Source organism: Lolium rigidum, chromosome 4, assembly GCF_022539505.1.
Source record: "Lolium rigidum isolate FL_2022 chromosome 4, APGP_CSIRO_Lrig_0.1, whole genome shotgun sequence".
In the NCBI taxonomy this organism is placed as follows: domain Eukaryota; kingdom Viridiplantae; phylum Streptophyta; class Magnoliopsida; order Poales; family Poaceae; genus Lolium; species Lolium rigidum.
The window spans coordinates 200,732,569-200,747,695 of record NC_061511.1 but is presented as its reverse complement, the minus strand read 5'-3'; the positions used below and the strand labels follow the sequence as shown (position 1 = coordinate 200,747,695).

General features: G+C 45.0%; 1 protein-coding gene across 1 annotated transcript; it reads left to right on the top strand.

The window, feature by feature from the left end:
- The first annotated feature begins 4,538 nt into the window (after window positions 1–4,538).
- LOC124706851 (respiratory burst oxidase homolog protein A-like) lies at window positions 4,539–13,678 on the top strand. Its single transcript, XM_047238517.1, has 14 exons — window positions 4,539–5,286; window positions 5,383–5,542; window positions 5,640–5,688; window positions 6,387–6,500; window positions 8,248–8,670; window positions 10,218–10,601; window positions 10,676–10,771; window positions 10,843–10,958; window positions 11,263–11,430; window positions 11,511–11,670; window positions 11,923–12,120; window positions 12,204–12,332; window positions 12,503–12,581; window positions 12,839–13,678. Exons 1-14 carry the CDS (start codon window positions 4,554–4,556, stop codon window positions 12,946–12,948), a joined length of 2,919 nt encoding a protein of 972 aa, XP_047094473.1. The 5' UTR covers window positions 4,539–4,553; the 3' UTR covers window positions 12,949–13,678.
- The last annotated feature ends 1,449 nt before the right edge of the window (window positions 13,679–15,127 follow it).

Here is a 15,127-nt window from a genome sequence, read left to right as displayed (position 1 = left end):
CTGAGTCTCAGTGGCATGGTGCTGCAGGATATCGACGATCGATGCGGGATGATGTATACGTATAGGATGGTGGAGCCGTCTGGTGTCATGGTGGCATCGACGGTGGGTCTTGCAAGGTTAATGTGATGATCTCTCTTGAAGATGGAGTCGAGGAAGACGGCGGGAGCAACTTCTGTGGCGTGTGTGTTGGCGTGCGCTGAGAGTCTGCTTGATTGAATGTGGTTCTCACTTGTTATTGGGCGGTTTGGGTAGGCATTTAGTTTTTGGATGATGTGAGTTGATGTATTGTCACCCTCTTCATCCCACTGTAGGTCTAGTGAGGTGGCTTCGAGGTTGATTTTTTGTATTGCTTATTGTAAGATTTGCGAATAATCTAATAAAAAGCCGTGTGCATCCTTTGGATGCAGAAGCTGTGGCGATTTTCCCCCTTTTCGAAAAAAAATGTAACCACACCGACGAACATGGAAACAAGCCAAATCACAGGAGATCTGTCGGGCACAGACCTCCACGCGCCCTCCACCGGCGGTAAGCACACCACCGCATCGACGATAGAGCAGGGAGGACCTTATTCTGCCATTAGGATGTAGCCGCCTCATCATCTAGAAGAAGACACTTTAGCAGAGACAACTCCCAAATCATGTATTCGAGACCTGGCTCGGGGATAGTGGGCAGCCCATAATACCGGGTGTGGTTCGTGGGTTTTTCGGGACAAAAGCTCAGTGCTCCGGCGCCATCGGCGGCGAGGCCCGCGGGTCCCGTAACCCTCTTGGGGATGCCTATGTGGGCACCTTATCCACATGTGGAACGCTTGATTGTATAGTTTCAATGACGACGACATGTTGTGTCGCTACCCATTGGGGGTGTCGGCGTTGAGTTCTGCTACCCTTTGTCTTGCTCTGGTGTCGCCGGTGGCAAGTCTTGATTTGTTTATATCTTTGGTCTGCTTTGTAAGAGGATCTACTAATCATTTTGTATTGGTTCTACCATGTGTGGCTTTATTTCTAAAGTGGGCTGAAAACGTGTTTGGAGAAATGCTCCTGATTCACTACTCCTAGAACGTTGAGACGGCGCGTTTTTTCAAAACTTTGTTGCTGACGTCTGTTGAGGACTTTGAGATGAACGCTCACTCGACCACTCGCTGGCTCACTCGGCAGCCACCCCACCCGTGGTGGTCGTCAGCCGCGGTTAATTTTCGCAGAAGGAGCACCGTGGTGCCGTCACCACCTACGTATTGTGCAGGCCGGCCGGCCGGGGGCCAGGAATGTTTGGGTCAGCCAATGATCTCCTGGTGGCGGCTGGAGGAGACGACCGATCGAGGCGACAGTTGTGGGCGCCTAGCTGCCACGCCAAAGGCGCCGCTGCTCCCCGGCCGCGCGTATAGCCCCATGTTCGCGCTCATCATGGCGTCCCATCTCTTTCGGCACCCTCTGCGCCCGGTGCGCCCGTGCGGTTGGCAGCTGCGCGCACCCGGCTCGGGCGTCGCCGTCGCACGGCGCGTCGGCGTCGGCGTCGTGTCCGGCGATGGCGGTCGACGAGTACGCGCACGAGCCAGGCGGAAAGGGAGAGGAAGCGTGGCTGGCCCGGCGCACGCATGGCCACGAGGAGGCTCGGCGGCATCCGGCATGCATGCCAGATCACCGCCCGTCGGACTCGCGCGCCGTCTCGGTCGCGTGGCAGATGGGCAGCCTCCACACGGTGGTTGGAGGATGTCACTGTTCTGTGTTCTCCTTCCAAAATGTCCGAACCCTATTTGCTCTTTTCCTTCCGAGGTTTCACCCATTTTTCTTTGGCATTGCGTGAAATTGCGCAGAACACACGTTCAATTTGCATACCGCACACGAGGCCCAAAATCCACATCGCACCAACTTATCAACGCAAAGTGGCTTTGTATCCATGCATTTGGCTAACTAAGTTTAGTCCTACATTGATTGCTAAGGCGGAAGTTGGAGTGTGGTTTAGTATAAGGGTAGCTTTTCTCACTATCTCAAGTGAGAGAGAAAGATGAGCTGTTTAGGTTCTCCTTCTCCACCGTTCGTCTCGCCACACATAGCATCACAAGTACGCGAGTCTCATGCATCGAGTTCGAGTTGCATGCTTGATACGGAGACAAAACAGATCGGTTGCTCCTCTCAAGTCTAAATTTCTTTTGCTAGCGCAACTCTCTAGGCTTCCCCACCCCGACAACTGCATGCAAGGTTGTTCGGGCGAGCAGGCCCTCGAAACCCCTTCGTTGAGATTGGAGACGAGCGATAAGGTTTTGGGGAGCGTCTCGACGCGGCTGCTCGCCTGCTAAAATCTGTTCAAGATCTTCCTCGCCAACTTATATCCTCTATGGGCTCAGCGACATCGAAAAAAACCATGAGAGACAACAACGTTGAGAGGTTGCGCCGCCGACCTTCCCGGTCATAATGTATGTGTTTCTCATCTCCTTTCTTGCGCTAGTTCTTTCTCAATTTGCAGATCTGCTGCATGTAGGGACGGACCTAGGGTGCCTCTAGCCCGTGCGATCGCCCAGGCTTGCCGACAACACAACCCTTCTATCTTATGATTCTTTATAGTGATTTTGTTCGAGAGTTTGACGTCTTAAACTTGTTTGCCCATGCTTACGAAAGTTTTTAGGTCCGCCATTGACTACATGTGCTTAGTCTGCTTCATGTGCTTAAGTTTGTTAGTGTTCTTATAATATTATTCTCGGTAATTAAACTCATAATAAAATTGCTTAATAACCTAACATGGTTTTCTGAAAATGATAATAGCAATGCACAACAACAAGTTTAGAACATGCAAAGTAAAACCCCAGCCGTGACTTAGAGGATATACAACGGGGTGACGTCAGCCTTTCATTTCTTAGAGCTATCACGTACGTAGGATTTTTGCTGAGTTAGAGGAGAGAGAATTGAGAAAAAAAAGGTTATCTTCACTTGATTCCTTAAAAAATTACACCATGTTTGGAAGGGATTAACCCTAGGCAATTCACATAAGCTAATAGAAAACTCTGCATAATATAAGAAAAATTTCTGCAAATATTGTACATATAATTGGCGCAATGCAATACACCTTATATTCTGGATTTTTTCTCAGAAAGCTATATAGAACGAAATGAGTAATGCCTTGTACACATTTATAGCTATTGCATCCTCTAGATGATGTGAAGAGCGAAAGTAAGGAAAGGCGTGCCTTCTCTATCATTATACATGCCCTTATCACTATGTTATGCTTCCCGTAAATTGTGAATTGTAAAATCGGTTGTACATGGCTCCGAAGACACAAGTATAGTCCCAAATCGACGAAGCACACAGATCCTGTAAAAGGGAATCGTAAAACATCATCTTGGAGAATATGCCACTAAAAGGCCCACTTGTCATCATTTTTTCTTTTCCCCCTTTTTTCCTCATATTTTTCCTAGTCCACCCGACATCTCTCCCCTACTGACCATCACTGGTCCCCGCCGCCTTACCCCTGCCTGGCCATGCCCCCGGCTTGCCGGCCCATCCCTGCCTAGTCGTGCCGCCCGCCCATCCCTACCTGGTCGTGCCTCTTGCTCGCCTCTGCTTGGCCCGTCGCCCGCTTGCCCCTGTTAGGCCGCACCAAGGCTCGGCCATGGCGGAAACGCTCGGAAGAGGACATGGTGCTAGGAGAAATGCGAGCGGAGCTCACTGGAAGGGAGCTGGTGGAGTCAAAATTTGGCTGGACTCTAGCGAGTGTAAGCGCGAAAGCAGTTGGTGAGGCTGGAATTTTTGTTCGGCCAAAAGGCGAGGAGTACATGCTGCTCTAGGTTGGGTGGGGATTTTCTCCATGCCTTGTAAATTTTTACGGATCGAGCGCGTGTTTATGAGATCTGATCTAAGTTTATTTTTCGCCGAAAACTAAAAAATGATGATTATTTTACAGTTTTGTCTTGTTTATAGTCCGGGTAGAGATAGCTCTTGGCTGCAGGACTGCTAATATTTTTATAGGGCTCCTTTGATTCGTAGGATTTGCATAGGAATTATGTAGGATCTAAATCATATGGTAAAATTTTCTACACAAGTTGTTTGATTTATTTGAATATATCCTATAGAAATCTTATAGTGTAAATCCTATGGAAAAAAACATAAGATATGACCTCATGAAAAATTTCTTTGAGCAATCAAACACACATCATCTTCTCATAGGATTCAAAAAGCCAAGACATTCCAATCGTACACTTTTCCTATTTCTATGATTTTTCCTATCATATGAATCAAAGAGCCCATACACTATATCTTCCCAACGGCTTGTCCGGTATATACCTTTCGGTAAAATGTCTTTTCTGCCTCCTCTTTTCTCCGGGCTGTCCATGGCACGAGGGTGCGCCGTTCTCCACACACTGACGCATTGCCCGAGCTTAAGTTAAGCAAGCAGCTAGCGCGTTTTATTAGGTCGCCGTCCTTTGGACTGTTGCGTGAGCTATATCTCTCTCCATCCCTCTCTCTCTCCTTCCTACCCCTAATTCGTCAAACCAGTTCGGTGGGTCGCAGCTGTGTCGGGCGGAAGCAGCCCCGCGACCGCAAGCGTGCCGTGTCGAACCAACGATGCGCCCACCGGGCGCCGGCGTCGGCGGCGGCGCCACCCCGGCCCGCCCGCGATGGGGCTCGGGCGCCACCACGCCGCGCTCCCTCAGCACCGGCTCCTCCCCGCGCGGCTCCGACCGCAGCTCCGACGACGGCGAGGAGCTCGTCGAGGTCACGCTCGACCTGCAGGAGGACGACACCATTGTCCTCCGCAGCGTCGAGCCCGCCGCCGCCGCAGCCGCCGCGGCCGCGGCCGCCGGTGCGGGCTCCGCCTCCTCGAGCGCGTCGCCGTCCCTGGCGGTGGCGGCGCCCCGGTGGGCGGACCCGGGCCCGCCGCGCTCGCGCTCGCCGGCGATCATGCGCACCTCCTCGCACCGGCTGCTGCAGTTCTCGCAGGAGCTCAAGGCCGGGGCCATGTCCCGCGCCAAGCAGTTCTCGCAGGACCTCACCAAGCGCTTCACGCGCACCGGCAGCCGCGCGAATCTCGTCGCCGACCCCTCCTCCTCTACCGCCTCCGCCTCCGCGGCCGGTCCCTCCTCCGGCATCGACGCCGCGCTCGCCGCCCGCGCCGAGCGGCGCCAGCGCGCGCAGCTCGACCGCACCAAGTCCGGCGCCCAGCGCGCGATCCGCGGCCTGCGCTTCATCAGCGGCAACGCCAAGGCCAGCAACCAGGCCTGGATCGAGGTCCAGCGCAACTTCGACCGCCTCGCGCACGAGGGGTACCTCTCCCGCGCCGACTTCCCGCAATGCATAGGTGAGCTTCGCTTTGCTTCAATCTCCTTGCTCCTCCTCCCCAGCAAATCCTTCCCGAACCGCTTCGCTTACTACCCGCATTTGGTTCCGCGCGCAGGGATGACGGAGTCCAAGGAGTTCGCCATGGAGCTCTTCGACACGCTCAGCCGCCGCCGCCAGATGCAGGTCGACCAAATCAACAAGGACGAGCTGCGCGAGATCTGGCAGCAGATCACCGATAACAGCTTTGACTCGCGTCTACAGATCTTCTTCGACATGTTGGTCACGAACACTACCTACAATCTTCACCCCGCCAAATCAGCTTGCATAGTTTCAGTTCGTTAACGTGCCTCCATTTTGGTACGATTTTATCAGGGTGGATAAGGATGCGGACGGTCATATCACCGAGGCGGAGGTGAAAGAGGTACTGTACTACTACTGCTGTGCTTCGTATGTTCTTCCGTTAAACTTGGTTGGTCGTGCTTAGTAGAGTATTTCTACAGCAGCGGTACTACATTTTTTGTTTGACAGTATTTTGGCTTGTGCTTTATATGCTTTTCCTTTAAACATGGTTGGTCGTGCTTGATATTTCTTTTCGGTACAATTATTTGGAGCATTCGAGCTGTCCATTTCCCCGACTCTGTATCCATGTCCTTGTTTGCTGGTTGTCTACAAGTTTGTCTTCCTGGATTCTCGCATAAGAAAGAATTTTGGAAACCGGTGGCTTGGGATATACTGCCGACTAATCAAGGTCCCTGCATCGAAAAGCTGGCGGTGAAAGCATCGTCTCTGGCCGGTCTCCCACACACCAAATTTTCCTAGATATTGAATAGCGGCTTGTTCTAGAACATGGAAGGGGTGTTACGTAAATTTACTACATGGATGGGGATGGAAGTCCATAGAGACCGGAACGTAGTAGTTGGTAGGGGCATTTGCGTCAGGTTGATTAGTTATTGTAATCTGTTCAGAAGGGTGACTTTTGGATTAGAGGTTTGATTTATTATTTTCGTTGATGGCATTGTGGAAAGGGCCGAGCCAGGTTGTTTGTCTATCGTACTTCTGCAAGTTGTGATTGAAAATGATGGTTTCTGATGATTAAAGGTGCCAATTGCTCTGTTCCAGATCATCATGCTAAGTGCGTCTGCTAATAAGCTGTCAAGGCTTAAGGAGCAAGCAGAAGAATACGCGGCCTTGATCATGGAGGAACTTGACCCGGAAGGCCTTGGCTACATTGAGGTATACTATAGATTCCTTCTGGCTTACTATCATGCCATCACTATCCTCTGCTTTCCTTGAAATTGTTGGCTGTCAAGATAGCAACACTAAGTGTTTCTACTGAAAAGCAAAGCCCAGTTTATTTTTTTTCTGGAAAAAGCTCCGTTTCTGGAAAGCAACCATTCCTGCGAGTCCAATGCTGCCACCGTTCTCCAGAAAATATCTTAGATAAGAGTCTAGCCTTGTTCTCTTCCACGTATCTGTTTAACATACCCAAAGGTTGTTCTAGTGACCATCTTACTTAATGGTCAGTCTGGGATACAAGTCCCCATCGCGTTTCTCTCAGTGCTTTGCTCCGTGTAATTTCTGTAGCTTTAGCTCCATTCCAACCTCTATAAAACTGCAATTATTTGTAATTGAAGGAACCAGGGCCCAGAGCAAGTAGATCTTCAGAAATCAACCATCTGACTTCAGCAAGGACACGTCATTAATAACTCTCTTTATATAAATTCATATACGTTAGTTCACTAAAGGGTTTCTGTTTTAAGCAATATCGACATACTAGATTTAGCAAAAATGTTGTGGTGAGTAGCATGTTTATACTGAAAACTGACACAACCAAAATATCCAGCTATGACTGTCAAAACTACCAAGAGCACCATGTCCCAGCTGCTGGAACCAACAATCTACCAGCGTCAACTCTCAAAATGGAATATTAACTAGGAATCCTGATTATGCTTCCCTTTATGACCACTTATTTTCAGAGCTGGTGAGCACCTGCATAGCAAAAGATCATATGTAGTTCAGACGTCGGTGCAAATCTTATCATAATTTCCTTTCTTCAAATGAGATTTTGCCATCTGTGGATCCAACTGTATGGCTAAATCCTAGCAAGAAATAAATATTTTGTCTTTGCCATCCACCCTGAAATCTTACAACATTGATTTTTTTTATCCTATCCAGAATAGAGGCTATTGCAGGGCCTGGACTTCCTGATTTACTCCTGAAATGATTTTGGTTCTGTTTGGATGGAGCTTTTCATAGTCAAATTATATCCATCACTCTACCTGATGTTGCATTTTTGAGACAGCGACAGCCACATTGCCCTAATCATGCAAGCTTGGTGTCAAATCTCATTTTTAATAGGATTGTTGTTCTGGTATCATCAGGGGTACAATTAATGTTGATCTTTTATTATGTGTGAACTGTTATTTGTCTTATTTAGTAGAGAAAGTAATTGTATCCACTTCAAATACTGCAGCAGCCCCACTTATGTGCTATTCAGAAAATGCGGCGCATTAGCTATATTTTGAATTTCTTATATGTGTATGTGTCTTTGCTAGGCTGCCTTTGTTTTCTTGGCAGACTGTCCAAGTGTAGCACTTGTACAGGTAGATATTGAATTCAACGCCCCTCTTTTATAGGATGGAGTTATTGCATGCATGTTCCAAAAGATTTTAGCAGGTATAGTGCACTCATATGAGAGCCATGTGTGTCAGCAGATGCAATTAAAATCTTGTGGGGCCTTCTGCAGTTTGGTGGGCTATTTGACTTCGGTTCTTAGACTGATGTGCACTGTTAACCTGCCCTGTATTTTCTGAGAAGTATCAGTATATCACTAAGGATATTTCTGTTGTTGATTGAGTCATAGCTGTTCAGTGAGATAACACAATAACCTGTCAGTGTTAACTCCACAGTACTTAATTATCCTATAATACTATGATGGTTGTGTGTCACGTTAAAAAACTCGCTTTGATTTTCATTGCAGCTCTGGCAGTTGGAGACCTTGCTATTGCAGAAGGATACATATGTGAACTATAGCCAGGCCTTGAGCTACACAAGCCAGGCACTGAGTCAGAACCTTGCTGGCCTAAGGAAAAGGAGCCCTATCCGAAAAATGAGCAGCAAATTAAGCTACTATCTGGAAGACAATTGGAAACGCCTCTGGGTACTTGCACTGTGGATTGGGATAATGGCTGGATTGTTCATTTGGAAATTTATCCAGTACCGCAACCGGTATGTCTTCACTGTGATGGGCTACTGTGTAACGATTGCAAAGGGAGCTGCTGAGACCCTTAAGCTGAACATGGCACTCATCCTTCTACCTGTATGCCGCAACACTATCACTTGGCTGCGGAATACAAGAGCTGCACGGGCATTACCGTTTGATGATAACATCAACTTCCATAAGGTTAGTCCTTAGACTATCATTGGCTTTATCATTGTTTGTCGATTCCTGTGAATGTGTGCCATGCCCTATAAATTTCCTGCAGAATTACTCTTTGTCTTTTGAATCTTGTGGAATTAACCCATGTCCTAATTGACGAGCATTTGATGGGCATGGGTGCGTGTGTTCACTCTATGAATAGTAAAATCGAAAAAACACTAAGAAGTAAACACTCTCTCCATTTCATAATTCTCATCGTGGTTTTAGTTCAAGTACATTATAAATCATGTGTATAGAGAATGTATGCAGGTATGTGCATGTCAAGTTTGAAACTAGAATACAAAAGTATATAACATGTGGTAAAAAAGATAAAGTGTCCAAGTAATAGTACAAGGACTGGATTATTACTGTGCAAAAAAATACAGAGTTCTATTTTGTCTTTTTGAGTAGGCTGCATATGACCATATTTTTTCTTAAAAGTTCGCACAAGCAAGTATCAAGGAAATATGTGTGCGATTTATTTCCAAATTTTCTGAAATTTTGAAACACTATTTTTGAAAATCAGGTCCACCTAGACCCATGTTCTCCTGGCTATTTTTGATGTCCTAATCCTATAAATTTCCTGCAGAATTCCTGTGTTTCGAACAGGCTCAGGATAAATTAATGTATTTTGTGTTGGAAAAGATATCTTTGTACAGTTCCAATATCTCTACCTAGTTTCTGCAGTCTTGGGTGGTTGACCTGAATGCATGTGATGCATGAAAATTGTGTTAAATACATGGTTCCTCGCATGGTTGATGGTTCCTACACGTGGGACTGACTTGTCACATAGTGTCCAACGCTACGAAGGGGACTTAGGTACATCATAATAGAGCTTCGTTAATAGATTCCTCCTGCATACTTTCTGTCTGAAAGCTTTCTCTAATGTCACTAGTACACAATAATTATTTGGCCCGTATCAGTGCAGTTTAGAAGATTGGTTATGAATCTAAAACAACTAGCATGACTAGTTGTTTTTAGTTTAATCAGGTCAAAATCTTTTTTATTGGCGTCTGTTAAGCTGCGCCAATTAGTTTGGGCCGAGGGAGTAAAAAAATAACCTTTGGAATAGTCATTTTTTCTGCATAGTTTTGACTTGCACAAGCTAGTCATGCAAGCTAAGATCCTGAAGGCGTGCTTCTACATTAGTGTTAAAGAAACAAGCTCGAGGTCACGTGCATATAAGCTCTACACAAAAATGAATTAAGAGGCACAAGAGAAGCTAAAATCTTGTTGAGGCCATTGCAGAAGTCAGATGGGTCATGATGACAGCCATCAGCTGATAGTAATAGTTGGGTGCTCTCAGTGTAAAGCCAGCTCATGCGAGGTCCAGCACATTTGAATGCAGAAATGAAAATAGTTCATAAACAGAGAGAATCCAGGAGTAGAAATGTGATCATTTGTGGTTCCTAATGTGTCTGTTATCATAAATTCCTATGCTACGCTAATATGGACACAAAATGATGTATTAGTACCCAGCCACACCAGGATTATGGCTAACAGTGAACATTTTTCTTGTGTTGTAATGGCAGACTATTGCGGTGGCAATTGTGGTTGGTGTTATCCTTCATGTAGGAAACCATCTTGCATGTGATTTTCCAAGGCTTATAGCTTCATCAGATGCTAATTATGCTCCGCTGAGCAAGTACTTTGGGCCTACTAAGCCAACATATTTGGCATTAGTCAAAGGAGTGGAGGGTGTAACTGGAGTTATTATGTTTGTCTGCATGCTCATCGCTTTTATTCTAGCAACCAGGTGGTTCCGTCGTAGCCTAGTGAAGCTTCCAAAGCCATTTGACAAGCTAACTGGCTTCAATGCGTTCTGGTATTCTCATCATCTGTTCATCATTGTATACATATCACTTGTTATTCATGGAGAGCGTGTATACCTTATCCTGGATTGGTACAAGAGAACGGTTAGTTTATATCTTTTCTTCTCCTTTACTCCCTTTACCAGAATAATTTTGTAACCATCTAATCTCGTTTGCAGACATGGATGTATCTTGCAGTTCCTGTTGGTTTGTATGTAGGGGAGAGGACTTTGAGATTCTTCAGGTCTGGCAGTTACTCTGTCCGGCTGTTGAAGGTTAGCCCCCATATAATAATATTGAAATTTGAGTTTTCCATGTTTGGTGCGCTGACACACTTACATTTCAGGTGGCCATATATCCTGGTAATGTTTTGACATTGCAAATGTCAAAGCCTCCAACATTCCGTTACAAGAGTGGACAGTATATGTTTGTTCAATGTCCAGCTGTTTCACCATTTGAATGGTACATGCCTCTAGTAAATAAATTACAGTTGAAAAACCCTGCTTTTACACTATCTAATATCCCTCTGTCCCAAAATATAAGGCACACCTTTTTGCACGGTCTTCGATGCATAACTTTGACCACTAATACATACTATCAAATTATATTGTAAGTATAAATCATAGTCAAAGCTATAAGTTGACTAGCAAATTTAATGGTGCCTAATATTTTGGGACTGAAGGAGTATGCTTAATGTAAAATTTGTTTGTAGAATATGTAAGAACTATACTTCATTCAATTTTAAATACCTCTTTACCCTTTTCAGGCATCCCTTTTCGATAACTTCAGCACCTGGGGACGATTATCTGAGTATCCATGTTCGACAACTTGGTGACTGGACACGAGAGCTCAAGCGCGTATTCTCAGCAGCTTGTGAGCCACCAATGAGTGGCAAAAGTGGTCTCCTTAGAGCAGACGAGACAACCAAAAAAGCGTATGTTTGTCCTTCCTATTCAAATGCAATAATATGTTTGTGCAATTGGGGACTTGACAATTTTTTTTCTCAAATCGCAGTTTACCGAAACTTTTGATTGATGGACCGTATGGTTCTCCTGCGCAAGACTATAGCAAGTATGATGTTTTACTACTTGTTGGATTAGGAATTGGTGCGACCCCTTTCATCAGCATATTGAAAGATCTGATCAACAACATCATCAAAATGGAGGAAGAGGAAGTAAGTGAATCTTTTTTACACTCTTAACTAGAATAACAACTAGCATAATTGTTTCTTAAAGCCCTCGATTGTAAATATATTTGTAATAAAACTATGACTGATTAGACCGCAACCTTTATCATATTTGTTGGCTTCTTCCTTTCCCCAAACTACAATAAGAACTATAATAAGATTTGATTATTATTTTCTATGTGGGTTATTTATCCATCTATTGTGATATATTTTACTAATACAATAAACCTATGTCTGCAGGAAGCTTCAACTGATCTTTACCCACCAATCGGACGCAATAATGCTCATGTTGATCTTGACACCCTTATGAGGATTACATCAAAACCAAAGAGGGCTTTAAAGACAACAAATGCTTACTTTTATTGGGTGACACGCGAACAAGGCTCTTTTGATTGGTTTAAAGGTGTTATGAATGAGATTGCTGAACTAGATCAAAGGGTAACTATATCATCTAGACTTTTTCAAGTGACATTGTGTTTGTTCGCTATTTAGTTCTTACAACTGTTGTTCTTCATTACTAGAATATAATTGAGATGCACAACTATCTCACAAGTGTTTATGAGGAAGGGGATGCTCGGTCAGCGCTCATCACAATGCTGCAAGCTCTCAACCATGCCAAGAACGGAGTTGATATAGTTTCTGGAACTCGAGTAAGTTATGAGTCATATAACACCAATCAGTCTCTTGCCAGTCTTGATATTTGCATTCAGTGTTTGAAATTTTGCTATGTTATTAGGGTGAGATATGGTAAAAAACATGATCGCATGCTTGTCAAGCTAATTTCATGCGATCACTATTCATGGATCTACTGATTTTGCAGGTCCGGACACATTTTGCAAGACCAAATTTTAAGAGGGTACTATCAAAAGTAGCCTCCAAACATCCTTATGCTAAGATAGGTAAGTTACTATTCATACTCCCCGTACTATTATAGCTTGTCTTCTTATGCTTTTAGCTGTGAAATAATATCCACCAGAGATGAATTTTCTCAGTTCATAAAACTGGAACCAGCATGTACATAATGTAACAAAAAATGTACATAAGTCTCTTAACTTTCAGCATTCCATACAGAAACTAATACCACAGTTTTGGCTGGTTAAGTAATTTGGGTTAATCTGGTAACTGTATAGAAGGTTAACTCAGCTGTTGCATTCAGGTGTATTCTATTGTGGAGCTCCAGTTCTAGCGCAGGAACTAAGCAAACTTTGTCACGAGTACAATGCCAAAGGCGCAACAAAATTTGAATTCCATAAGGAACATTTCTGAAATCAGGCAACTTGCATAGTAGGACAAATAACATGAGATTGTGCTGTATGTATGTCATTTTTGCTTGTTGCGCGCTGGATTCGGGAGAGAAGCAGTAGTGCTTGCTTTCACGGTGCACCAACAGCCAGTTAGCAGTGGAGTGTTCTTGCTTGAGATGCTCAGATACAATAAGAGCACCAAGAAAGATAAACTGGGGTTCAGCTGGTATTACATACATACCACGTCAATCATGGATTCAGAAGTACATATTTTGGTTGCACCGGTGAGGGCATCATCCCCTCTATACCATCTCACACAAAGAATGTTGATCTCCTGAATACGGTTTGTGGTTTCGACTGCATTGCTGGGTGATGTAGGACACAGGGAAAGGCCACCATGGGAACAAGGCTAGATAACTGTATATTTGCACGCAGCTGAGTTGTCAGGCCACAACAAGTTTGTTCTAACATTGTAATTATACACAGAGATTGAAAACAGACAGGAGTACAGTTTGGATTTCTTTTTGTAATTAGTGTAGGTTGGTAGTGTGTGAGTCAGATTTGGTGAAACTGAAGCCTTTTGTCGTCCTACTGTGCCACGGGAGAATAGCAAGTATTCTTTTATTAGGTGATGATGTTTACACATACAGATGCTGTAACTCTTATTGTAGCGAGGCCCCTTGCTCTTATTAATTCGCACTCATGTTTGTACATGTTGATGTGTGGAATCAGAAACCAATTTTAGTGACAAACTCAGAAGGACTAAAAGTTTCGACTCTCACCTTCAGTGCCAGTTTGCATTGTTGCGTTTGGAGCTCGCCCAGTTGGTTGCTAACCGAGTTGAGGAGGCGTCTCGCCCCAAGCTGTTGTTGGCACGTGTTGGTGTTTCTTTGTAGCCGATGGAGGCGTGCTCTTCTGGTGGGCAGGACCTCGCCATCATGCAGGCTTTGTTTCCGCTTAGCTCCGTGGAGCAAAAGTCATTGGTGGTTGAGGTCACACGGTCACACCAGAGATACATGAGTTGTGCGTGGATTCATCTGTGGTGCCCGAGCTCCTGAAGTTGGGCAGTGATGAGGTTATGCCTCCTTTCGTCGAGGAAGTGAAGCATGTGGTTCCTTTTGGTGATGAGGCTGCCTAGTCAGATTTGCTGGCGACGGGGCCTGGAGGTGTCATCGCTCGAGAGGTTTGCGATTTTCTCGCTACCTTGGCTGCTACCTACCATGCATCTGCAGTTGATTGATGGGTGCCCCCAATATCATGGCATGCCTTTGTCGGTGCTCGTGTTTGGAGTTCGTTCGTGTCATCTTGTAGTCCTCTATGTTGACTAGTGTGGATGTAGCCATGTTATTTGGATCTTTGTTAGGTGGTTGTGCGTGTGGGTGTGAGTTTTGTGTAAGCTTGGCAATATTGTTGTTGGTTTTTGCTCGGTTTTCTCCTAAAAACTGGACACCCTCTTCTTAATTAATGGATGGGGCAAAACTTTTGCCTCCGTTTCAAAAAAAAAAGGACTAAAAGTGTTGCATACATGCACACATCTCAATCACTTCCCCATTTGGATTTTTTTTTCGAGGGAACTTCCCCATTTGAATTGCATGCATGTTGCAGCCACCGGCCAAGTGGCTCAGTCTACCTCCCAAAACTGCATAGAAGATGAACGATGTTCCGAGAAAATGCAAAATTGCATCTCGACGCGTTGATAGTAAGAATCAATTTCTACGAGCCTAGGACTGGGTTGCTACAACGAACACCCATGGGATGATGGGAAGCTACAACCAGCCGCCGCGTAAGGCAAAATAGTATTTCCTCTATTCAAATTAATTGACTCAACTGTATTTAGAATTTAAGATATGGATGTATCTAGATGTGGATACATGCGTTAGGATAAAGTTAAGTAATTTGAATCAGAGGGAAGTATTTAGAACCAGACAAAGTATTCTTTTCCACAAAAATAAAATAGAAATACAATAGCACATTACTATGCAAATTTGTATAGTACTCCCTCCGGTCCTATTTAATTGACTCGGATTTAGTACAAAGTTATGCTAAATCCGAGTCAATTAAAAGAGACCAGAGGGAGTAGCATGTAATCATGGGCGGATCCAAAGTAGGTCGTCTGGGCTTGCCGCCGGCGCCTCAGCTTGCGTAACCTAGTTTCCACACCGATTTTGTTTGGAAAAATGGCACTATAAGCATGTTTATCT

Coding starts and splice junctions, on each gene's coding strand:
- LOC124706851 (XM_047238517.1), top strand. CDS start 4,554: ATGCGCCCACCGGGCGCCGGCGTCGGCGGCGGCGCCACCCCGGCCCGC. Junction 5,543..5,639: donor CTACAGATCTTCTTCGACAT/GTTGGTCACGAA, acceptor CGATTTTATCAG/GGTGGATAAGGATGCGGACG. Junction 11,671..11,922: donor TCAAAATGGAGGAAGAGGAA/GTAAGTGAATCT, acceptor CTATGTCTGCAG/GAAGCTTCAACTGATCTTTA.